Source organism: Falco biarmicus, chromosome 2 (genome assembly GCF_023638135.1).
Source record: "Falco biarmicus isolate bFalBia1 chromosome 2, bFalBia1.pri, whole genome shotgun sequence".
NCBI lineage: Eukaryota > Metazoa > Chordata > Aves > Falconiformes > Falconidae > Falco > Falco biarmicus.
In genome coordinates this window covers 18,573,428-18,592,704 of record NC_079289.1, presented here as the reverse complement: position 1 = coordinate 18,592,704, position 19,277 = coordinate 18,573,428, and the positions used below count along the sequence as shown (strand labels likewise).

Sequence of the window (19,277 nt, the reverse complement as noted above, 5' to 3'; positions counted from 1 at the left end):
AGACATCAAGCTTTATTCCCTCATCATTTCAATTTCTTATTGCTGTCAGATACAGCCAGTAGAAAACTCCAGTTTGCACACAAGAGCTATTTAGCTACAGTTTTAGTGAAAGATCAAAAAGCTGAGTTCCAGTTTCAAGCCAGCACACAATTTGCTCTGAAAGTGTAAAGACATAAGAAATAAAAGAAGAGGAATGAAAAATTCATGTGGGGGCCAAACTGACCAACAAGTCTTTGAAATGCAATGCAGGATGGAATGCACACAAGACACCAAAGACAGAAAAAGTAAATAAACAGAAGGCTCTTCTAGATTTTATTCTATAAAGCAAGATTGAGAAGGTAACAATAATAATATTTATGATCCTAATAAAGGAAAAATGGTAGAATAGCAAAATAAAAGCAATGGCTAGCTTAATACAAAATTGTAGAAAGTACAAACACAAAGCATGCTACCTCACTACAGAGGAAAGACAGGAGGAAGAGTAAAAAAACTGGATAGATGAAGTCAACATGTTTACAATGACCTGAAAAAAAAAGCTTGAAGTAGAACTGAGGACAAGTATAAAAACAATACAAACACACTGAGATAAAATAAGAATTGCAAGCACACAATGAGATAAAAAGAGTAAAGAAGGGATAGCATGAATAACAAAATAAAAGCAAACAAATAATAAAAAAGCATGAACACCAGTAGTGAGACAGCCCACAGAAGTGTTAGATTGCTGTTAAGTTATGGGAAAGCTACTAAGAGATGACCTCAAGACACTTAAATTAGCCAGTGTCTTTTTCCCCCTTGTCTTCACTCAATGTGGTAGCTGCAATCAAACAGCTAATAGCAGCCACATCACAGTCCAAGCTCACATCAGAATTGCAGGACAACAGGTACCTTGATAAATCAGCTAGGTCAAAAGAAATTTGCTGCATAGCAACTACAGAAAAAGTCAAAGCACAATGAGACATAGTTGTATCTATTCTTGATAACTCATCAGAGAAAGATAAAAATCTATGAGACAGGGCAGGTAAACATAGTGCTCATCTTCAAAAGAGACAAAAAAAGAAGTTAATAATGTAACTTTTTTTCTTGACACCAAAAAACAACTTGTAAGTGTGTAAAGAAAATAAGAAAACACACAATGGCCAACATAGTTTAGTCAGAAGCAAAACATGACTAATCAGCTTGGTTATCCTCCATAGCAGCATAGCAGGCTTTAAGAACAGGAAAGAAATAGCAGGTGTCATATTCGGTGTCAGCAAAGCATCTGGCCATTGCACATTCTCACAGGCTAGGAAAACATGGTCTCCATGAAATCTTTAAATAAAAGCAAAATTGTCCTTGGAGCTGTACTCAAAGGGTAGCTGGGACTGTCAACTACTCACTGTTGTCACTGTCAAACTCAAAATGCATACTGAGTTCCAATTCTCACCTGGGCCCACTCTTAGTCTTTATTTTCTATGACTTGATTATTGTAGGAATAAGATTCATTATTTACAGGAGACAATATGTCATTGGGGCTCCAAGCATAATGGAAAATAATCTTAGACGGTTTTGTTGATTGCACATAAATTTTAGTAATTTAGAAATTTGCAAGAAAAGTGTTTGAAAGACAGAAAATACAAGATACTTTACAGTTAAAAGCATGGCAAGATAATGTGGTACAAATTTAAGCAATGTCAACCAAGAATATGGTGCCCTAAGCACACTTTGAGGTTATGCAATTGTTAACGATTAAGTTTGCAACACTGAATATTAAAGGGGAAAAAAAAAAAAAAAGGTTCATTATACTGGATTCTCTCCCCTCCAATACTGTACCATGACAGCCACTCACTGGCGAGATGCCGCCTCATGCCGGGACTCCAAAAATAAGAAAGCTGGTTATTGTTAATGAGTTTCCATGTTATTTCCTTCTGAACAAATACATTTTTAATAATAATTATATACACGTGACTATTCGGAGAGACAAACCTAAAATCTAAACACTTAAATGAATTATCATAATTTATAAGTTTGACTAAACAGCTAAGAACCAGTGAGCAAGAACCAACTATGCAAAGACTAGAAGGGGATTTTATGACATTGTCATTTTAACTATGCTGTTTTTCTTTTCTTACTCTGTGGGCACAAGCCTTCCCTTTAAAGAGTAGTATAAACTTTTGGAACTGTTGTTTTGCCTAGCAGTTGCGTTAACGGCCACACTTGATTGTGTCATGATGTAAATATGAACTCAGCTTGCTTGGTCTTACGAACCGATCAGACAGCACTCTATCTCCTAGTCAATATGCACTCTTGCTTCCCTCTCACTTCCCCCATTTTTAACACCAGCATACAAGCACTGCTTTAACTAGATACTCTCTCTTCCCCACGCCCTCCAAAGCAAAACTTAAACAAAAAAAGCTCAACAAACACCAAAAAGGCCGTATCGCCATGCTGTACCAAAACAGTTTCCATATTCCACCCAGCAGCAAGCTTTGCTCTGTGCTTTTGGCCTGGAACGTGGCTCCCTATGATGACACTGGGCAACCTGGATCACTGGAGAGAGGACAAAGAGCTGGGATCTGTGGAGGGCTGCTCAGAGTTGCCAGCCTCACACCAGCAGGTCACATACAGGTGCATAATCACACTGGTTAGTGACATCAATGGATTGTCCTACAGTAATCATGGTAACTGGGAGGCAGCAAATTTTTAACAGTCAAACAATTCCTCAATATTACTATTACTGTCATGTGGAATACATATCCAAGTATTCTCCACTGTCAGAAAAAAAGAAGGTGTTTTGTCGTTATTGTTGTTTTCTTCAAGAACCACATTTTTGTCATAGTATTACATTATGGGTATCTACATCTTTGCACTTCCTTTGTTAAAAATTTTTAGACACAAAATTTGTTATGATACCCCCTTAGGAAGCAGCTCTTATCTTGTTACCCAACAAAATTGGATGCGATGAAGTAGTCTCAATGTATTATCAAAAATAATTTCAGTTTATAATGCGCATCTTAAACTTGAAATCATAAACTCCTTATAAATGTGTACATAATACTTAATACTTCAGAATATCTTTTTGCCATATTTGAATGCTCAAAAATATGGTCTTTATTATTACATAATTAGCATTTTCTCTTGCTCTGTTTAAATGACAAAAAATAGAGTATTTTTAAAAGCACTACCTGTAAATTGGCAGCTTGTGCTTATTAGAAAGGAATGCTATACCAACAGCATCTACCAGGAGTTTAGATTTAAAATTAGAAATTAAGAAAACAGCCCAACCCTAGCATTTTGAATAGGTATTCAAGAAACAAAAAAAGTGCTTCCCCCCTCTCCTTTCAAGTTGTGGAATTATTTTAAAAGCTCTGGCTAAATGAAATAAAGAAATGTTGAGAGCTGTTTGCAAGTCAGAAAATACAAAACAAGGAATTTTTTGTTTTGTAACAGAAAACGGGTTCTTGTGGTCCCTACGCAAAACAACAGGTTAACAAGATCAGCAAAACAAACACTTTGACAGTGATGTTTTAGAAACAAAAAACTTTCAGAATTAATTTCAGAAGTTCAAAGAGCTAAACTCTATTGGCAGTGAGCAATGGTCATTACTTCCTAACTCTCAGTTCTTGAAAATCTGTAATTGAGTGAGTATGCACAAACACCACCAGAATTCTTCAGCAGAAGACCTGGGCCATGATCCATGGGTTGATGCAACTTCTTCAACAATTTATCAACTGACAAAACACACCAGGGTTACATTAATTGGGAAACTGGCTAGAAGTAAACAACGTAGGAAAATTTGTACTTAAAAACGTGTGGGATGAAACTAGTTTGCAACCTACAAGCAATTAACTAAAGTCCTTAAAAAAAAATTTCTTGTAGCCTCTTACAAGCACAAGGCTAAACCATTTAAGCCTTAACCACACTAGACAGACAATTCTAAGTAAAACTATTCCCCTTCATTATGTTACAAATACTAATAAGGCAGGTTTTGTAGATTGCAAAACTGGATTTTGGGGCAGGCTGTTAAAATGCATTATCAATCAAAAGCCCTGACTGTGCTTATAATGATTCCAGTTAAGAATGTTACTTAAATGCATTAATTATACATATGCCCTAGTGTCTTGGAAAAAGAATGATTTTTTAGGATGAAGTTTTAAAAAAAAATTAATAAGCAAAAGCAGAGTTTTCAATTGATGCAACATCAGATTAGCATGAATGTCAAAAATATGCAGGCATGGATGTCTCTCCAGAGACATATCTAACTTGGATTTATATATAGAAAATGCATTGGGGGGGGGTAGGGGGGATATTATATATTTGCCTTATTAAAATTTAATTGTTATTCTGGTACAAAAATACCAATTTGTATTTACAAGGCTAAATATAGGCTAAAGAGCCTTTTTACTATTTTCTATCATAAGCTGTTCAAATAATTAAATGCATTGCTCAAAAAGTTAAAAGCTTAGCTGTCAAAGAAAGGTGAAATATTTATAATGTGCATGAGATCAGACATTTAGTGAATATCAAAATAAGATAAATTAGCTGAATAGCTATGAAAAAGATAGTTTCGAAAATGAGACAATTTGCTTAGGCTGTGGTAGTTATACAACAGATCCTTTTAAAGCACTACGATTCTTAAAAAGAAAGTATTAGACTAACTCAGTTTCTTTACTGACATTATCCATACTCAGTTGAGTGGTTTTATTTCGTTCTTCTGTTGTTGCTGTGTGTTAGGGGTTTTTTTCTTTGTTTTTTTTTCTTTTTTTATTTTTTAACAGCCATGTCAAAAGAAAGCTTCAAGCACAATTAGACTTTTAGTAGCGTTTGACTCCATTCTAGTCCTTATTTTCACTGGTTTAGCAAAGGTCGTCTTATGTTTGAAGTTAATGCACATGCTACACAGAATCAATACACATGTTTGACCAGAAAAAGTGTATTTACTTCACTGGCTGCTGTGTACTCAGTTTTTTATATAGAAACAGCATTCACAAGTGCAGCTTACAAGTGCCTTCAAAATGGCACGTCCTATACATCAAAAATACTTTAAAAAAATAAAATTAAACCTTAAGACTGGAAAGTGCTACATGCGTATTCCTATTCTCTACAGAAATGACAACCAGTTAATTTTGAGCAGACCTGAAGGTTTAAGCGACGAGGTAATAATAGCCACTTAATGTTTCACCCTATTTTGATTTCTTCTCAAAAACAGTTGCTCCACAAACACTTTCTGCATACAGTTAATTATCTTCTTTGCTCACATATTCATGTCCTCCCTTTGAAACTACAGCTTTTCAAAGTAAAACAGTTCTAGCCTTGCTCATACCCACTGGTACAGAAACTTAATTTTGTACCTTGTTATCCTTCTCTGATTTCTTCTAGGTCCACTCTATGATTTTTGGCATGGTGTAACCTGAACTAAGTAAGTATTCAAAATGGAGTCAGGCTCATAGCACATTTTCTGGCTTGCTTTCAATTCTTCTTCCATATTTCCTTCACATTCTACTTCCTCTTCTGATCTAGTATTTGGCTGACAGGCTTAAAGCACAATTAGCTCCTTCCTACCTATAGCTGCTAATTAAGGAGTTACCACCGAATCTTTTTAGTGGCAGGGGTTTTTTATTATTTTTTCAGTTAGTGTTTTTGTCTTTCCTACATGTCCATTACTCTGCATTTAATAGAAATTGGAAAGATAAGTGGTTTTTTTTATTTTTACATGGTATCATTATCTGCTTCTGCAACTTTCTCAGAAAGTCAGTTCTCTTTTGTGCAGATAGCATAGATCTGTATGGATTTTCACCATTACACTCTTCCTAGTATGTAAAATGACCATTTAGTCACATCTTTTATTTCCTGTTCTTCAGTTGATTCAACAAAATTAGAGAAATACAGTCTAGAACTAAAGAAAAGACAGGTAAGAGAAACAAGAATGACAGGTATAAAAAAAAATTACAAGGACAGATTAAAGAAACTGTAGTTGTTTAATCTGCAGAAGAAAAGAAGATAAAAGAGATAGCATGATAATGTTCAATTACATAAAAAGTAGTTGCAAAGAGTAAGAGCATACATAATTTTCCATACATTCTTGGCACAGAACAACAGAAATCTCTCACTTAAAACTACTTAGAAGGCTTATCAGGTATTTGAAGAAAAAACGTTAATGATAGGAACTGCTGAGTATAGACAAGATCATTTTGGAAATTGTAAAGATATTAATTGGCAAGTTGGACAAGTATCTGATAGGAATGATTTGTTCAGCTGATCCTACCTTTGGAAAAGGGGATGCAATAGGTAACCTCTCAAGGTCTTTACCTTCTACAACACTATCGAAACAAAATGATCTCCCTTGTTTGTCAGCTCTAGGCAATTCAAGCACTTTAATGGACTGTCATAGCTCATCACACATTATTTCTGTCGAAAGAAGGCTGAAAAATGGACAGGCCATTAGTCACTTACTTGATTTCACTGACTGGTACTTTCCTTTGTGCCAGCTGTTCCACCATGCCTTTTTCTTCTGAGGGAAGCAATACTAACAAAGCTTCACCACCTTCTTTGTATCTGTTTGGGGAAAAAACAAAACAAACCAAAAGAGAGACCTCAAGCAAACACGCAAAAAACACAGATTTTGTTGATGTTTTCAATAATTGACAAGAATTTACATTTGCTTCCTTGTAAGCAGCCCAAAGAGCAGACAAAAATCCTCACTTTACAAAGGGAAAAGAAGAGGCAAACCAGTTAAGTGACTTGCTAATATTTCCACCTGAGCTGATTTCAAAACTGTATCTAGAGCCCTAAACGTCAAGAGCTAAGACATGGATTGAGATCAGCGGATCTTTTCTTCCCTGGATTAGAAACATTAGTGATAATCAAGTGGCACTTGATCAAACCTTACAATATTAGAAGGTCTAGGTGCTTGAATTCATCCTTTACCAATAGGCAAGTCTTAACACTTGGTTACAACTGATTCTCCTTTGCATATCCTGCAAGTGAAAGAAGGCAAAGGCTAGAAAAGGGTAAGTGCTTTGATCCCTAACAACAACAACAGCTACTGGCACATCCAATAAAGGCTATTCTTCTAACAGGTGACAGAGACATCTGAAAGAAAAGCATAAAATCAGGGAGTTCTTCCATTTATAGAAGCAGTTTTTAGGTGCAGAAGAAAAACTACCTCAGACTGATCCCCTAAGAACATACCTAGTGTTCACTCTTCAGCACACTTAACAGCTGTATCAAATATAGCTGAGTTAGTAATTTCTCAAGATAGGTGGTTGGCACAGACATAAAAATTCTTCTATTTTATTCTTAAAGCACCTTCTGTTGACTTTCTATGTTGTGTAAGAAAAAGTTCCTACTTTTGGTGAATGTAGTAACTTGACGATGTTCATGGAGAAAGAAACACCCAAGAGCACTAGTAAACAAACAAAACAATGGGTTTAAGTCCTACTGAAGAAGTAGTAAGGAGTTAGCACATTATCTAAGTTCTTATCTATCCTAACACATATCTTGTTTCTTCATTTACATTCACAAATAGTTCTTAAGAGTACAGATTGATAGGAAAATATTGCAATGAGTCTTCCATTATATAAAAAACAGCAATCCAACTAGATTTCAGAAATATGCCAAAATTGGACAGAATCCAAATGACAACTAACTGATCAGAGCAATGCATGGGACAAAGCAAAATAAGAGAGTAGTAAGTTACTATGTAGAGCAGCTCTAAACTGACAAGAGCTACTCACAGGAAGGCCCCTAGTCAGCAGCAGATTATAAGCCTATACATAAACTGCTATGACTACCAGTATTCCATTTATCTGAAACAGAAAATACTCACTGTGTTATCTTTAAAGTGCCGTTTTATATCAAATTATTTACTACATTAACAGGCCTTTGGCTTTGTTTCTACTCCACTCTCATCTGTCTTACACTAGTAAAATGTTTCTCTATCTTAAGCATATCTGGTTTGTCCTTTCTGTTTTCTATAAGGAACGTTAACTGTTTCCTCTGTCTTTATTTCAGTCAGTCTGCTGCAATTCCACAAATCTTCAGCTTCTGTTACTCCAGCACACGTTCTCCAGTTGGGTCTTTAACTGCATTCACTCATCTCCATCAAGAGAACCATCAACGAAAGGATATTCTACAAAAGGTATAAACTGTCAGCAGAAGGCTGAGAGATGTTATTAGTTTGTCCTTGGGTCAGAGACTACAGACAATGCCAGAGTAAGTCACACATCTTTCCAATAAAAGCTCATCAATGACAGAAGAAAATGCCAGTTCAGTCCTCCTGCACAGAAAAGGGGAGACAAGTGCTGTTTAAGGAAGTATTCAGTCAACGCTCCTTGCCTTAAGAAAAGAGCTTTTAAGTTGGAGGCCAGAGAGCGCAGACTGATGTTCTCAGGCACACCAAATAAGAATCATACCATTAACGGATAAAAATCATTTCAGATAGACTACAGGGAGCCCACATTTCTCCAAGTATAAACAGTCATCACTTGCCAAAAACAGTACTGCAGAACTGTTTGAAAACTACAAACACTATCTGTCACAGCATAGTAAGCAATGCAAGTAGCAACAAAATCTGCAGTTAAAACATTCTGACAGCTTTTATTACAGCTCTCTGCTTTCATTTGGTGAATCTGAAAGAGCACAACAAAACACTCTCAGATGTAGGTTTTTTGGTTTGGGGTTGTTTTTTTTTTCCCCAATGCTATACATGATGGGTTTGGGGACTGACTTTTACAGGTAATTTTAAAACGTTCAATAAATGTTTTTTATCATGAGATTTTAACTCTTACATTCTAGGTTTTGAAATTTTACATGGAAGTCAAATTGATGTAAGAGGACAGTCTTTGCCACATACCAGCACTGTAAATTTACTGGTTATATATAGTTTGGTAAAAGTACCAAAAGAAATGGTAAGACATTTGGACTTTGTCCTAAAAAATACTGCTTTAAGCTTGTGGGTGAGGAAGACATACTGTACAAAAACTATACTAACTTGATTTTAATCCATTTAATCAGTAGACCTAAAACATTCTTAATGCAGAAACATGAGCTTGTATAACCTTTCTAAAACAAAGTTCTAAAGCAACCCATATGCTTGGTTTAAGGCAATTTATCATCTTTACCAGCAGCATGGGAGGACCTAACCCACTGCTAACCAAACACCTCATGAATATTCGCACCCTTTATATAATAATTAGGGTTGGGAATTACTTCGTACATAGACCAAGTGCACCTTCTAAGAAAGCTCTATGTATTTTAACCCAGCCAAATTCCAGATAATATCTCCAGAAAGTGGGTGCATGTCAGACACCGCCACTGCTTGAACAAGCAATGAAATCCTGGAAAGCCACTAAACCTTAGAGGACTTTGCATTTTATGGCAAAAACTGATGATCACAGTTCCAAGGCAGCTAATTATTCATCAAAAGAACCTAAGCTCTCAGAGCACTGTTGGAAAGAAGGATGAAAATATTCTCTTTTCTACCCAAGGCTTGTATCAGACAGGAAAACAGACATCATATCACTGCCAATACCAGTCTCTCACCGATTTAGAGTACAGAATTACACACTGTTCTGCTCTTCTCCTCAAAACAGATGCTATGAAAGGAAAGGATTCTGAGAAGAGCTATGTGAATGATTCAATATCTGGGAAGAATGTCTGTTTAGTCTCTTAGCAAGAACTCCCTCATTTGTCAGTAAGGCAAAAAAGTCTTGATCACACTATATAAACACCTACGAATCATGATTTGATGGATGGACCACTTGGTGGGTAAGGAATTGGCTGTATGGCCACACTCAAAGAGCAGTGGTCAATGGCTCAATGTCCAGGTGCAGACCAGTGACGAGTAGCATTCCTCGGGGGTCCATACCAGGACCAGCACTGTTGAACATCTTTGTCGGTGACACAGACACTTGGGATAGAGTACACCCTCAGCAAGTTTGCTGATGACACCAAGCTCTGTGGTGGGGTCAACACACTGGGGCGAAGGGATGCCATCCAGAGGGACCCTGACAGGCTTGAGAGATGGGCCTGTGTGAACCTCATTAAGTTCAAAAAGACCAGGTTAAAGGTCCTGCATGTGGGTCAGGGCAATCCCAAGCACAAATACAGTCTGGGCAGAGAATGCATTGAGCGCAGCCCTAAGGAAAAAGATTTGGGAGCACTGGTGGACAAGAATCTCAATGTGACCCAGCAATGTACTCCTGCAGTCCAGGAAGCCAACTGTATCCTGGGCTGCATCAAAAGAAGCATGAACAGAATGTGATTCTCCCCCTCTACTCTGCTCTCCTGAGACCCCACCTGGAATACCATGTTCAGCTCTGGGGACCCCAGCACAAGAAGGACATGGACCTGTTGGAGTGGCTCCAGAGGAAGGCCACAAAGATGCTCAGAGGGCTGGAGCACCTCTCCTGTGAAGACAGGCTGAGAGAGTTGGGGTGGTTCAGCCTGGAACAAAGAAGGCTCCAGGGAGACCTTAGAGCAGCCTGCCAGTGCCTAAAGGGGCCTACAGGAAAGCTGGAGGGGGACTTTTTACAAGGACATGCAGTGATAGGACAAGGGGGAATGGCTTTAAACTGAGACAGGGTAGATTTAGATTAAATACAAGGAATAAATTATTTCCTGTGAGGGCGGTGAGGCCCTGGCACAGGTTGCCCAGAGCAGCTGTGGCTGCCCCATCCCTGGCAGTGCTCAAGGCCAGGCTGGATGGGGCTGTGAGCAGCCTGGTCTGGTGGGAGGTGTCCCTGCCCGTGGCAGGGGGTTGGGACTAGATGATATTGAAGTTCCCTTCCAACTTAAATCATTCTATGATTCTAGGATTTCTGTAGATTCCTTAAATTTAGTCAAAGGCATGAAGCAATTTGTGTAGTTCTGTTGTTTCTGGCATTTATGCTGGAGTGCCTGACTTGGCATTCTTGAATTGTTGCTTTATTTATTTTATTCAGCGTGCAACACGCTATGTAAGGACAGTGCCATACAAATCATGGAAGAAATACCCATCAAGGGTCAGAGAGTGCCGATAGCCACCCTGCAAGCCACAAACCCAAACTGGAATGATACAGTACAGGAAGTATCATTCTACATTAGTTCTGCTTTTATAGATTTTGCTCAGCATCCAGAAGATCACTCTCAAACCAGGATGCAGGACCAGATAAACCTTCAATCTGACCCCTGAAAGGTGCTCCTAGTGCTAAACATGTTATATGTTAGGTCAGTTATCTTTTCAGAAAGTACGAATTCAGGAGATTTTAATTCTAAAGGCACATTCCATAGATCCTCGAGAAGAAAACAAGCATTAAATCCGGCATCTATGGACACAAGGTTTACACTAAGTCTTGCAAAGCCTTTATATAGAGAAAATAGCTAAGTAATGAAACAATCACATGAGAATAGACAAAGAAAAGACGGATGTTTCCAAACACCTACACTTTCTCACCTTTTGGCAACAACTAAGGAAAAAAAAAAAAAAAAAAAAGCAACATTGCAAATATTTCTCAGAGCTGATGTCTTCAGAAATTCAAAAGGACAGAAAGACATCTGGTAACTACTGATGCAATTTTTTTTCTTTAGCTATTGTGGAAATATTCACTCTTAAATGCCAGTATTTTAAATGTACTTGAAGTTAAGGAGGAATAGGTTTTGCCCATTTTTATATTGTGTGATATAATTAATTAAAACAGACTGTTTAATATTAATGCTGTTCTTCAGAGCTAAACACAAAAATGAAATCATTACAGAATCGAGAAAGCCAAAAATCAAACAATCTTAAGTACCATCTGGGAAGGTTTGTATCTGTTCAGAGTCCCCAGTGGGTGTTTAGCTAAAGAAAGCAAAATGCAAGCCTATAAAAAAGGAGTTTTACTTGGGTAAAATATTATCTTATTTCTCAAAAAAGAACAACTTGGTAATATTCTAATAATAAAATTATGGTCCGAAAGATAACCTCAAAAAGATAGGCTGAAGTGGAAAATTAAGTTCTCAAAAATTTTCTTTTATACTAAAAGCTTCTATATTGCATACTTATGAAAGCACAAGCTAGTAAAAACTAGCATGAACAAAAAAGAAAAGAACACTTAGATGTTCTCCTCAAAATGTGTTTCCATTACAATGCCTAAAACAGGAGAAAAGAACATCTCTTAGTATCCTAGGGGAGTAAAGTTCTCCACTACAGCCAACAAAAGAACACTTCCCTAATTATTTTCAGTAGACAGATAAAACCTTTAAACCTTTATATACACTAAGGCAGCAGAGTCAACCTCAGCTGCTGAAACTCTTTAGCAGAAGGATGACTTCTTCTGCAGGTGAGAAGACATTAGAAGTTCTCCCCATTCTTGCTGACTGCAGCCTTCAAGTTTTCCATCATCACCAAAACCAAACAGCTGGCCTAAAAGCACCTCTGCTATGCTGAAGACAAGTAAATTAACAACCTCAACATAATCAAACTTTCTTGGACTGTGTAGTAATTGGTGATATTACTTATCCTGTCATCTCCTCAAGCTATCAAGAAACCAGAGCACGGACTCATCTTTACGCTGTGGTTTTAAAAGTCTCTTAGGATACCAGACAATTCATTCCAATTCTATGGAAAATTGCATCTTACCTACAGAAAGCCTTTGGAGGAAAAAAAATAAAATTCATGTACTTCTAGTTCATATCTGCCTTTTTTTCTAGCATCTATTGGCTTCAATTCTTATCAAAAGGCAAGTAAATTCTCTGCAACTCAATCTTGACTTACAAGCAAGCTGTGACAAATCATCATTAGCATTATAAAGCAAAGGGTAGGCATGATATATTCACACTGACTGCAGATGAGAAAAAGGATGTCTGCAATCAAGGGCAAGCATCAAGGGCTGGACAAGAAGGAACTGGGATAAATTATTTAGGACAATGTGATACTGACTAATTAGAAGTAGAAAAATGGTTTAAAATGTCAGGAACACCATTTCCTTAGCAATGAAAAACAAAGAGTTGCCAAATAGTTCCATTTTGTACCAAAAATAAACAAACTAAAACACTAAAATCAAGAGGATGGTTTATTCATCATGACAGAATCTATATTAAACTTTGGCCGAGTATCATCCTGAGCTCACAGCTGGTATCAAGCATGAAGAAACTAATAACATGGCGACGATTCAGCGAGGACAGGATGAGAAAAAATGCTTTTCACGCAGGCCAAACAGACACTCAGTTTTTGCTAATCTTAACGTATCTTAATGTATCCTTGATCAGACCCAGTCAAAGGCTGCGTATATCCCTAGCCAACACTGTTAAAGGAAAGAATAGTACAATTATCACAAAGGCAACAGGTGAAAACATATCATGGTTATTAATAAATTCCACCTTTCCACGCAGCTAGAGTTGAGTTTGTTCTAACTACATTTAGAGTAATTTTACATCCCTGCCACGACCATCGTAACATATAGTTCAGTCAAATGCACCGTATTTTAACTGTCAAAGACATATGAGTCACAGTGATACCAGAATAAAATAGGAATGGGAACCATCTAATTGATGGTCATCGGGCACCAGTGTTCTGCTGTAGGGCAAACATCCAACAGGAAAAAAAAATTATGGGAAAGCAATGGAAAGAGATCTGTAAGGATACTCTGCATGGATATGCAGACCTTAAAAGAAATATTACACAGGTTGCCTTGAACAGATGTATTGCAACATGTTTCCCTAACATTTGTATTTCAGAAGATATAAGTTGATGCCAAATTTCAAGACAGTTAAAGGCAGTATTTCTGCTTTGTTTGGCAAGAAAAAAATAATCTATTTTCAAAACTGGCACAGGACAAAATGGAACTGATGACATAATCATAAAATTTGGGGGAGGAGGATTGCAGATATAAAAATACTTGCACCACAGTTCCCTGAACTGGAATATTTCTCATTACAGAAAACTCAATATAAAGGAGGTGATAATGTTTTTGAAGATATTTACCACACACGAACATGTAAGGAACCATAAGTATATGATTTTTACGCTTTAGAAGTCACACATCTACCATCATACTCAAAAAACACCCATGGGTTTTTTTAATCTGTAACTTAAATCAGACATTACCAAGTTGACTTGACTAAGGATCTAATTTCAGTCGAAATGGGCCAGGATGGATAGCATCAACATATGCTGTCATCTCATCTGTCAAAAGACACAGATGGAAGTAAGGTATCACTGCAAAACTTGTGAGCTTAAATCAAAGCCCATTCCTAAAAAGGTTTGCATTCCAAGCCAACAAGCCATCTTCAGATACATTTGAACTGCAGAAACTCTCCACAGCAGATCCCTTCAGAGAAAGGAAATCAGGCATCAAGGAAGCCAAACCAGCTTCTCAACTGTCCCTTTCTCACCCAGATCAAATCTGAGACTTATCAGAAGTAAGGCAAAGGACTGCTTTTCTTAAAACATTAAGGTCAGTAAGTTAAGCATTTGGAACAGCATCAAAACCAAGTCCATAAATTCATCTGGTTTTGTATGTTTGTGCATTATAATACACCTTCTAATTAAGGATTTGTACTGTTCTTCCGCTTTGCTCATCACACATGATTGCCAAACTTAATACAAACTGTTTTCTAGTTACTTCCCCTGTGAAGCCAAATTATTCACCATGTTAAAGCGGTTATTTATTCACTGTGCACCATTCACAGTGAACAACATTCACCCTTTGCAGAACATAAATATTCTGGAGCACTTGAGTTTGCGACAATAATATTCTTTAAACCTTTGCATACAATTTTAGTTTCCATCAAGAATCCAGAACAAGACAATTTCATCCCATGGAAACACTGATAATCAGAACTCAAAAAGCAGCATAGACCCCTGCTTCTAGAGCAAAGATTTAGCCTTGTAAAGACTGAAAGAATATGCCAGTGAAAGTATAGAGGTATATGTTAATGTAAACACTATTGCAATTGAGATTTAAGGATGAAGAGGAAAAAAAAAAAACAAAAAAAAAAACCACCTAGCACAGTACAGTTCTTCATCAGTTTTAAGTACCTAAAAAGAAAGAATCACCACCTGAGTATGCAAATACACATCTAGTTTTGGGAAGGTAGGTTACAAACAGCGGTTTCCCACTCTACAGGTTAGCAAAAAACGAACAATCATGCTTAATGTAATACAGACTAGAAAAAAGTTAGATCGAGTCAAGTTCTATTATTTCTATCATGCAGTTCATATTTTATTTTAAAATTCTTTTCAATTCCTTCATAAAATAACTATGGCAGTGAAAGAAAAAGCACTTCATCGATGCAGATGTTTGTCTGTTCAACTCTTTTTATGTAAAGTAACAACATAAGAAATCTATAAAAATATATTCCAAACATATCAAAATGGACAGGTTTATTCTGAGAAGACCCATTTCAATCTGATACACATACAAATAAATCTGTTCACCCACACACTATCCTTCAACAAAGAGAAACTAATATCCATATCTACCCCTAAGGCTTTCCACAGAAATTCAATAATTAATAGTTTTGTTTTAAAAATCAACTATTAAATCTGATTATATAAGCTCCAATTTTAAACATAATTCTTAAACAAACTAACTGCTTTAGGTCTTTCAGATTGGGCTCAAATCAGCCAAACTTTGTTTCCAATTATACTACCTTATGGGTCTTCTGACATGATGAGGACTGGTGAAATCTAAGCCTCAGATCAAGAAAACATTATTTCTCCAAGCCCAGGAGCATGAAGAGTTTTATCTACTGTTTATCACATCTTGTACACTGCTGAGTTTCTTCTGTAATGCAGTAATTTGTTATTCTGGTTTTTTAAGTGATAAACAAGCACAGAAAACAAATGCATGAATTTTAAATTTCTATCCCATCTACATGTTCAATGGTCTCTTTCTGTAATAGATACTTTTCTTTAAAACAACACATCTTTAACAAGAGATCTGTGTGCACTGCTAACTGAAACCACGCTGTACCATCTACAGCAAGTCCTACGAAATCAGCCCAACAAAAATTACAAGAGACCAGAAAGCATGCATGCTAATTCACAGCTGGGCAAACCCTTCAGACATCGTGTGTTGACTGCTGGGTCCTCAATTCAGCCAGGGAGAAGAACGGTTGTGAACCGTCCAACGTCCCACAGAGCATTTAAACAACAAAAAGTGAACTAGCTTAATTTTTTGGCTTTGCTTTAGCTCACTTCTGGTGCTTTGTTCACTCCTATTTCTCCATTGCATAGACCTTAGTTCAGTACCTCAAGAAAATTATCACTAAACATTGCTATAGAGTCAGAGATTGCTTTGGGGTTTATTTTAGTGTTTCTTTGGTTTGGTTTTCCTCCGATCACTTCATGTCCTTTTCCTGTCTGGACAGTAGCCCATTTATATCTATTGCCAAGGTCATCCAACCAGGTTTCACTCATACCACAAAACGTTAATCCCCTTCAGTCAGTCATACTGGATAGGTGGTCCTTGTTTGCCAGACAGACCTAGTCATAAAAAATAATGGACAAGAATAGGCAGTGCCTCACCAGCCTTACCACGCTATCTCAGAATAAACTGAACTCAAAAGGTCTTGGGAGGTCATTGGGTCCTCCAGCCTAGGCTGTAAGCAAATAATTTTCCACAGCATCTGTGTCCCCTCTACTGCATTAAAATACATGTGCTTATTTATTTTTATTACAGCTTAGAGTATAGCTTCATGTCAGCAGGTAATAACCTTAGCCACTTAATATTTCAGTGTATTGGAACATTCATACCACGCCATTATGAAAAGAATTCTAATGGATAACACAGTGCCAGTCAGTATGACTGCAGCACCGCAGGCCACTGTCAGGAACATAGGATACAGTGGTTAATTTTAGAGAATTTAATAATATGATTGCAAGTATGTCATGTCAACAATTTCTTGTAACCTCCACTAGCAGCTATTTTACTTACCTTGAGTTAGGATCATGACTTGACTGCAATATACGATGAAATGGTCTAAATAATGCATTATTTTTTTTAAAGAAACATCAGCAAAAGTGCTTCAATGGTTCTTAAATATAAAAACAATACTCAAAGAGCTGCCACCTTGACTGTACTGTTTATTCAGAATATGAATGCCTGGGATATATTTCCCAAGGAAAAAAAAAAAAAAACAAACCTTAAAAAGTTCCATTAAATCATTCACATTTTCACATGTTTTACTGCCATTTGTAAGGATTACTCTAAAGGATTATTAGTCTCACTTTCACACATATAATGTGCAATTACTTAAGGAGAGCCCAATGAGCATACTTCAAAGCATTTTACTTCATGACAGAATAAGATCATTATATGATCTGGTCCTTTCACCCTTCCACAATTTGATGTGTGTATATTCTTCAGTATTCACAAGGTATCAAAAAACCTATAGATCTTTGAAGTCCTTATTCATACTTGGCTCTAATCATCATACCAGCCAGTACAAAGATAGTAGGCAACAAAGTGTACTGGTTTGCAAAGATGGACTTTTATTGTTCCATTTGTTTTCAGAATTTAATTCACTAGAAGGCAAAAAGCCTATCACAGAATCACAGAATGGTCAGGGTTGGAAGGGACCTCTGGAGATCATCTAGTCCAGCCCCCTGCTAAAGCAGGGTCACCTAGAGCTGGCTGCACAGTCGCACCCATCCGAGTTTTGAACGTCTCCAGAAATGAGACTCCACAGCCTCTCAATGTAGAGCTAGACAGAGCATGCAATGCCTGTATGCACACTATATTTAATGACAACAAAATTATGCTGATTTTCCTATATCAGTTTAAGCACCTAAGAAACGTAACCAACTACCCTGGATTGAATGCCGTCAGAAGTCTGAGCCTGGAGTCAGACCTAAATCCTACTTAAGGTTCTGGACATACCACAGATAAAAACTCCAGAGCAAAAGAAGATTTATTCTGCGTAACATTCCACTGTCAGTGTCTTTAAAAAAGAGAGTCCCAACAGAAAAATCACTCAAGTTAACAGTTTTTCTAAGTTTCCTCTAAAGGAAAAAAAAATAAAAAGAAAAAAAAAAAAACAGAGTAGAAGGAGAAATGTAATGTTAGGAAAGAAAGAAATTAACTGTAAAAATGTGCCAGGATGCAGGTACATCCAAAATACAAGATATTTACATGTGAATAGAAAGATTAATAGACTTTTCAGTGTCTTCAACTCATTAATGAAATCAAGACTGAAATAAAAGCATTCCTAGATATGTTTTTTTCATGCCATACAACTTACAAATTATGTTTGGAAAAACAGGGAAGAAACAGTACCAGCGTGCTTCAGAAACTATTACCTTCTGCTGCCCCCTAGTGGCACTGTAACTTGTTTCACAAAATCAATCAAAGAACATTTTCAACTGTAGGCTTCATAGGCTACAGAATAGAAGGCATCAATATAAATTAAAAGCCTGAAGAAATTAGCTTTGCATACAATTGCTACAAGCAGCTCTTATTTAATTAGAATTTTTGAAACTAAAGCCCCCAGGAAAAGACTGTGATTAAGTAGTTTAAATTACAGACTTTTCCCAGAGATTGTGTGACAAAAATATAGCGAAAAATATTTATGGGCCTGGCCACATTACTGTCAGTATTTTAGAAATTCTGTTACTGAACTAGTTAAGACTTTAAATAAATACTTTAAAAGCAGTTGGAAGAAATAGCTTCCAATTACTCCAGTCGCAGCACAACTTTCAAGTTTAAAAGACAAAAAAAAAAAACAAAAACCAAAAAACTACCTCACACACTCAAGATATGCCAATTCTACTATAAAGTAAAAGCATTACTGGGCAACATCCAGATTTTCTTGATCTTACTTTACCATAAATCAGAAGTGCAGGAGTTGCAATTTATGTTCTTCAGCAGGATAAAATGCAAGTGAAACGCTATTTAGGGAACACGGTGGTCTTATCTACCTAAAAATCAATCGTTATCTTCCAACTTAGATAAGGCTTTGCAAAACTGTAAAACAGATGTGGGAACACATCCATGATTGTTAGTAAAAGGTTTTTCAGCCTTATCCCCAAAATAAATTCTCTCAACTTTCATCTTTACTTTTGCATCACAAAATAATTTGATTTCAGAAGTAAACAGTATTTGGCATCCCAGTTTTAATTACAGTTTAACATAGTCCCTTAATTAGTTGAGCTATTTAATTTAGCTTCCATTCTATGCAATTATATACTCATAAACCATGAAAATTTGTAATTATCTCTAACCTCATTAATGAGGACTACTAAACTACAGTTCATTTTTATCAAGTTTCTAGAACACAATAACTGTAGCTATTGAAAACAAGTGGTTTCCTACTCAACACTTAAGAGTTCACTGAGAAGT

At 36.7% G+C, this 19,277-nt stretch overlaps 1 protein-coding gene across 1 annotated transcript in view; it reads right to left on the bottom strand.

Annotated features, from left to right (window-relative positions):
- The window catches only part of DDX10 (DEAD-box helicase 10), a 192,203-nt gene that overhangs the window by 153,090 nt on the left and 19,836 nt on the right, over positions 1-19,277 (bottom strand). The window contains exon 10 of the mRNA XM_056328581.1: positions 6,430-6,531. Within this exon, the coding sequence (XP_056184556.1) occupies positions 6,430-6,531 (102 nt within the window). The remainder of the gene's footprint in view (positions 1-6,429; positions 6,532-19,277) is intronic.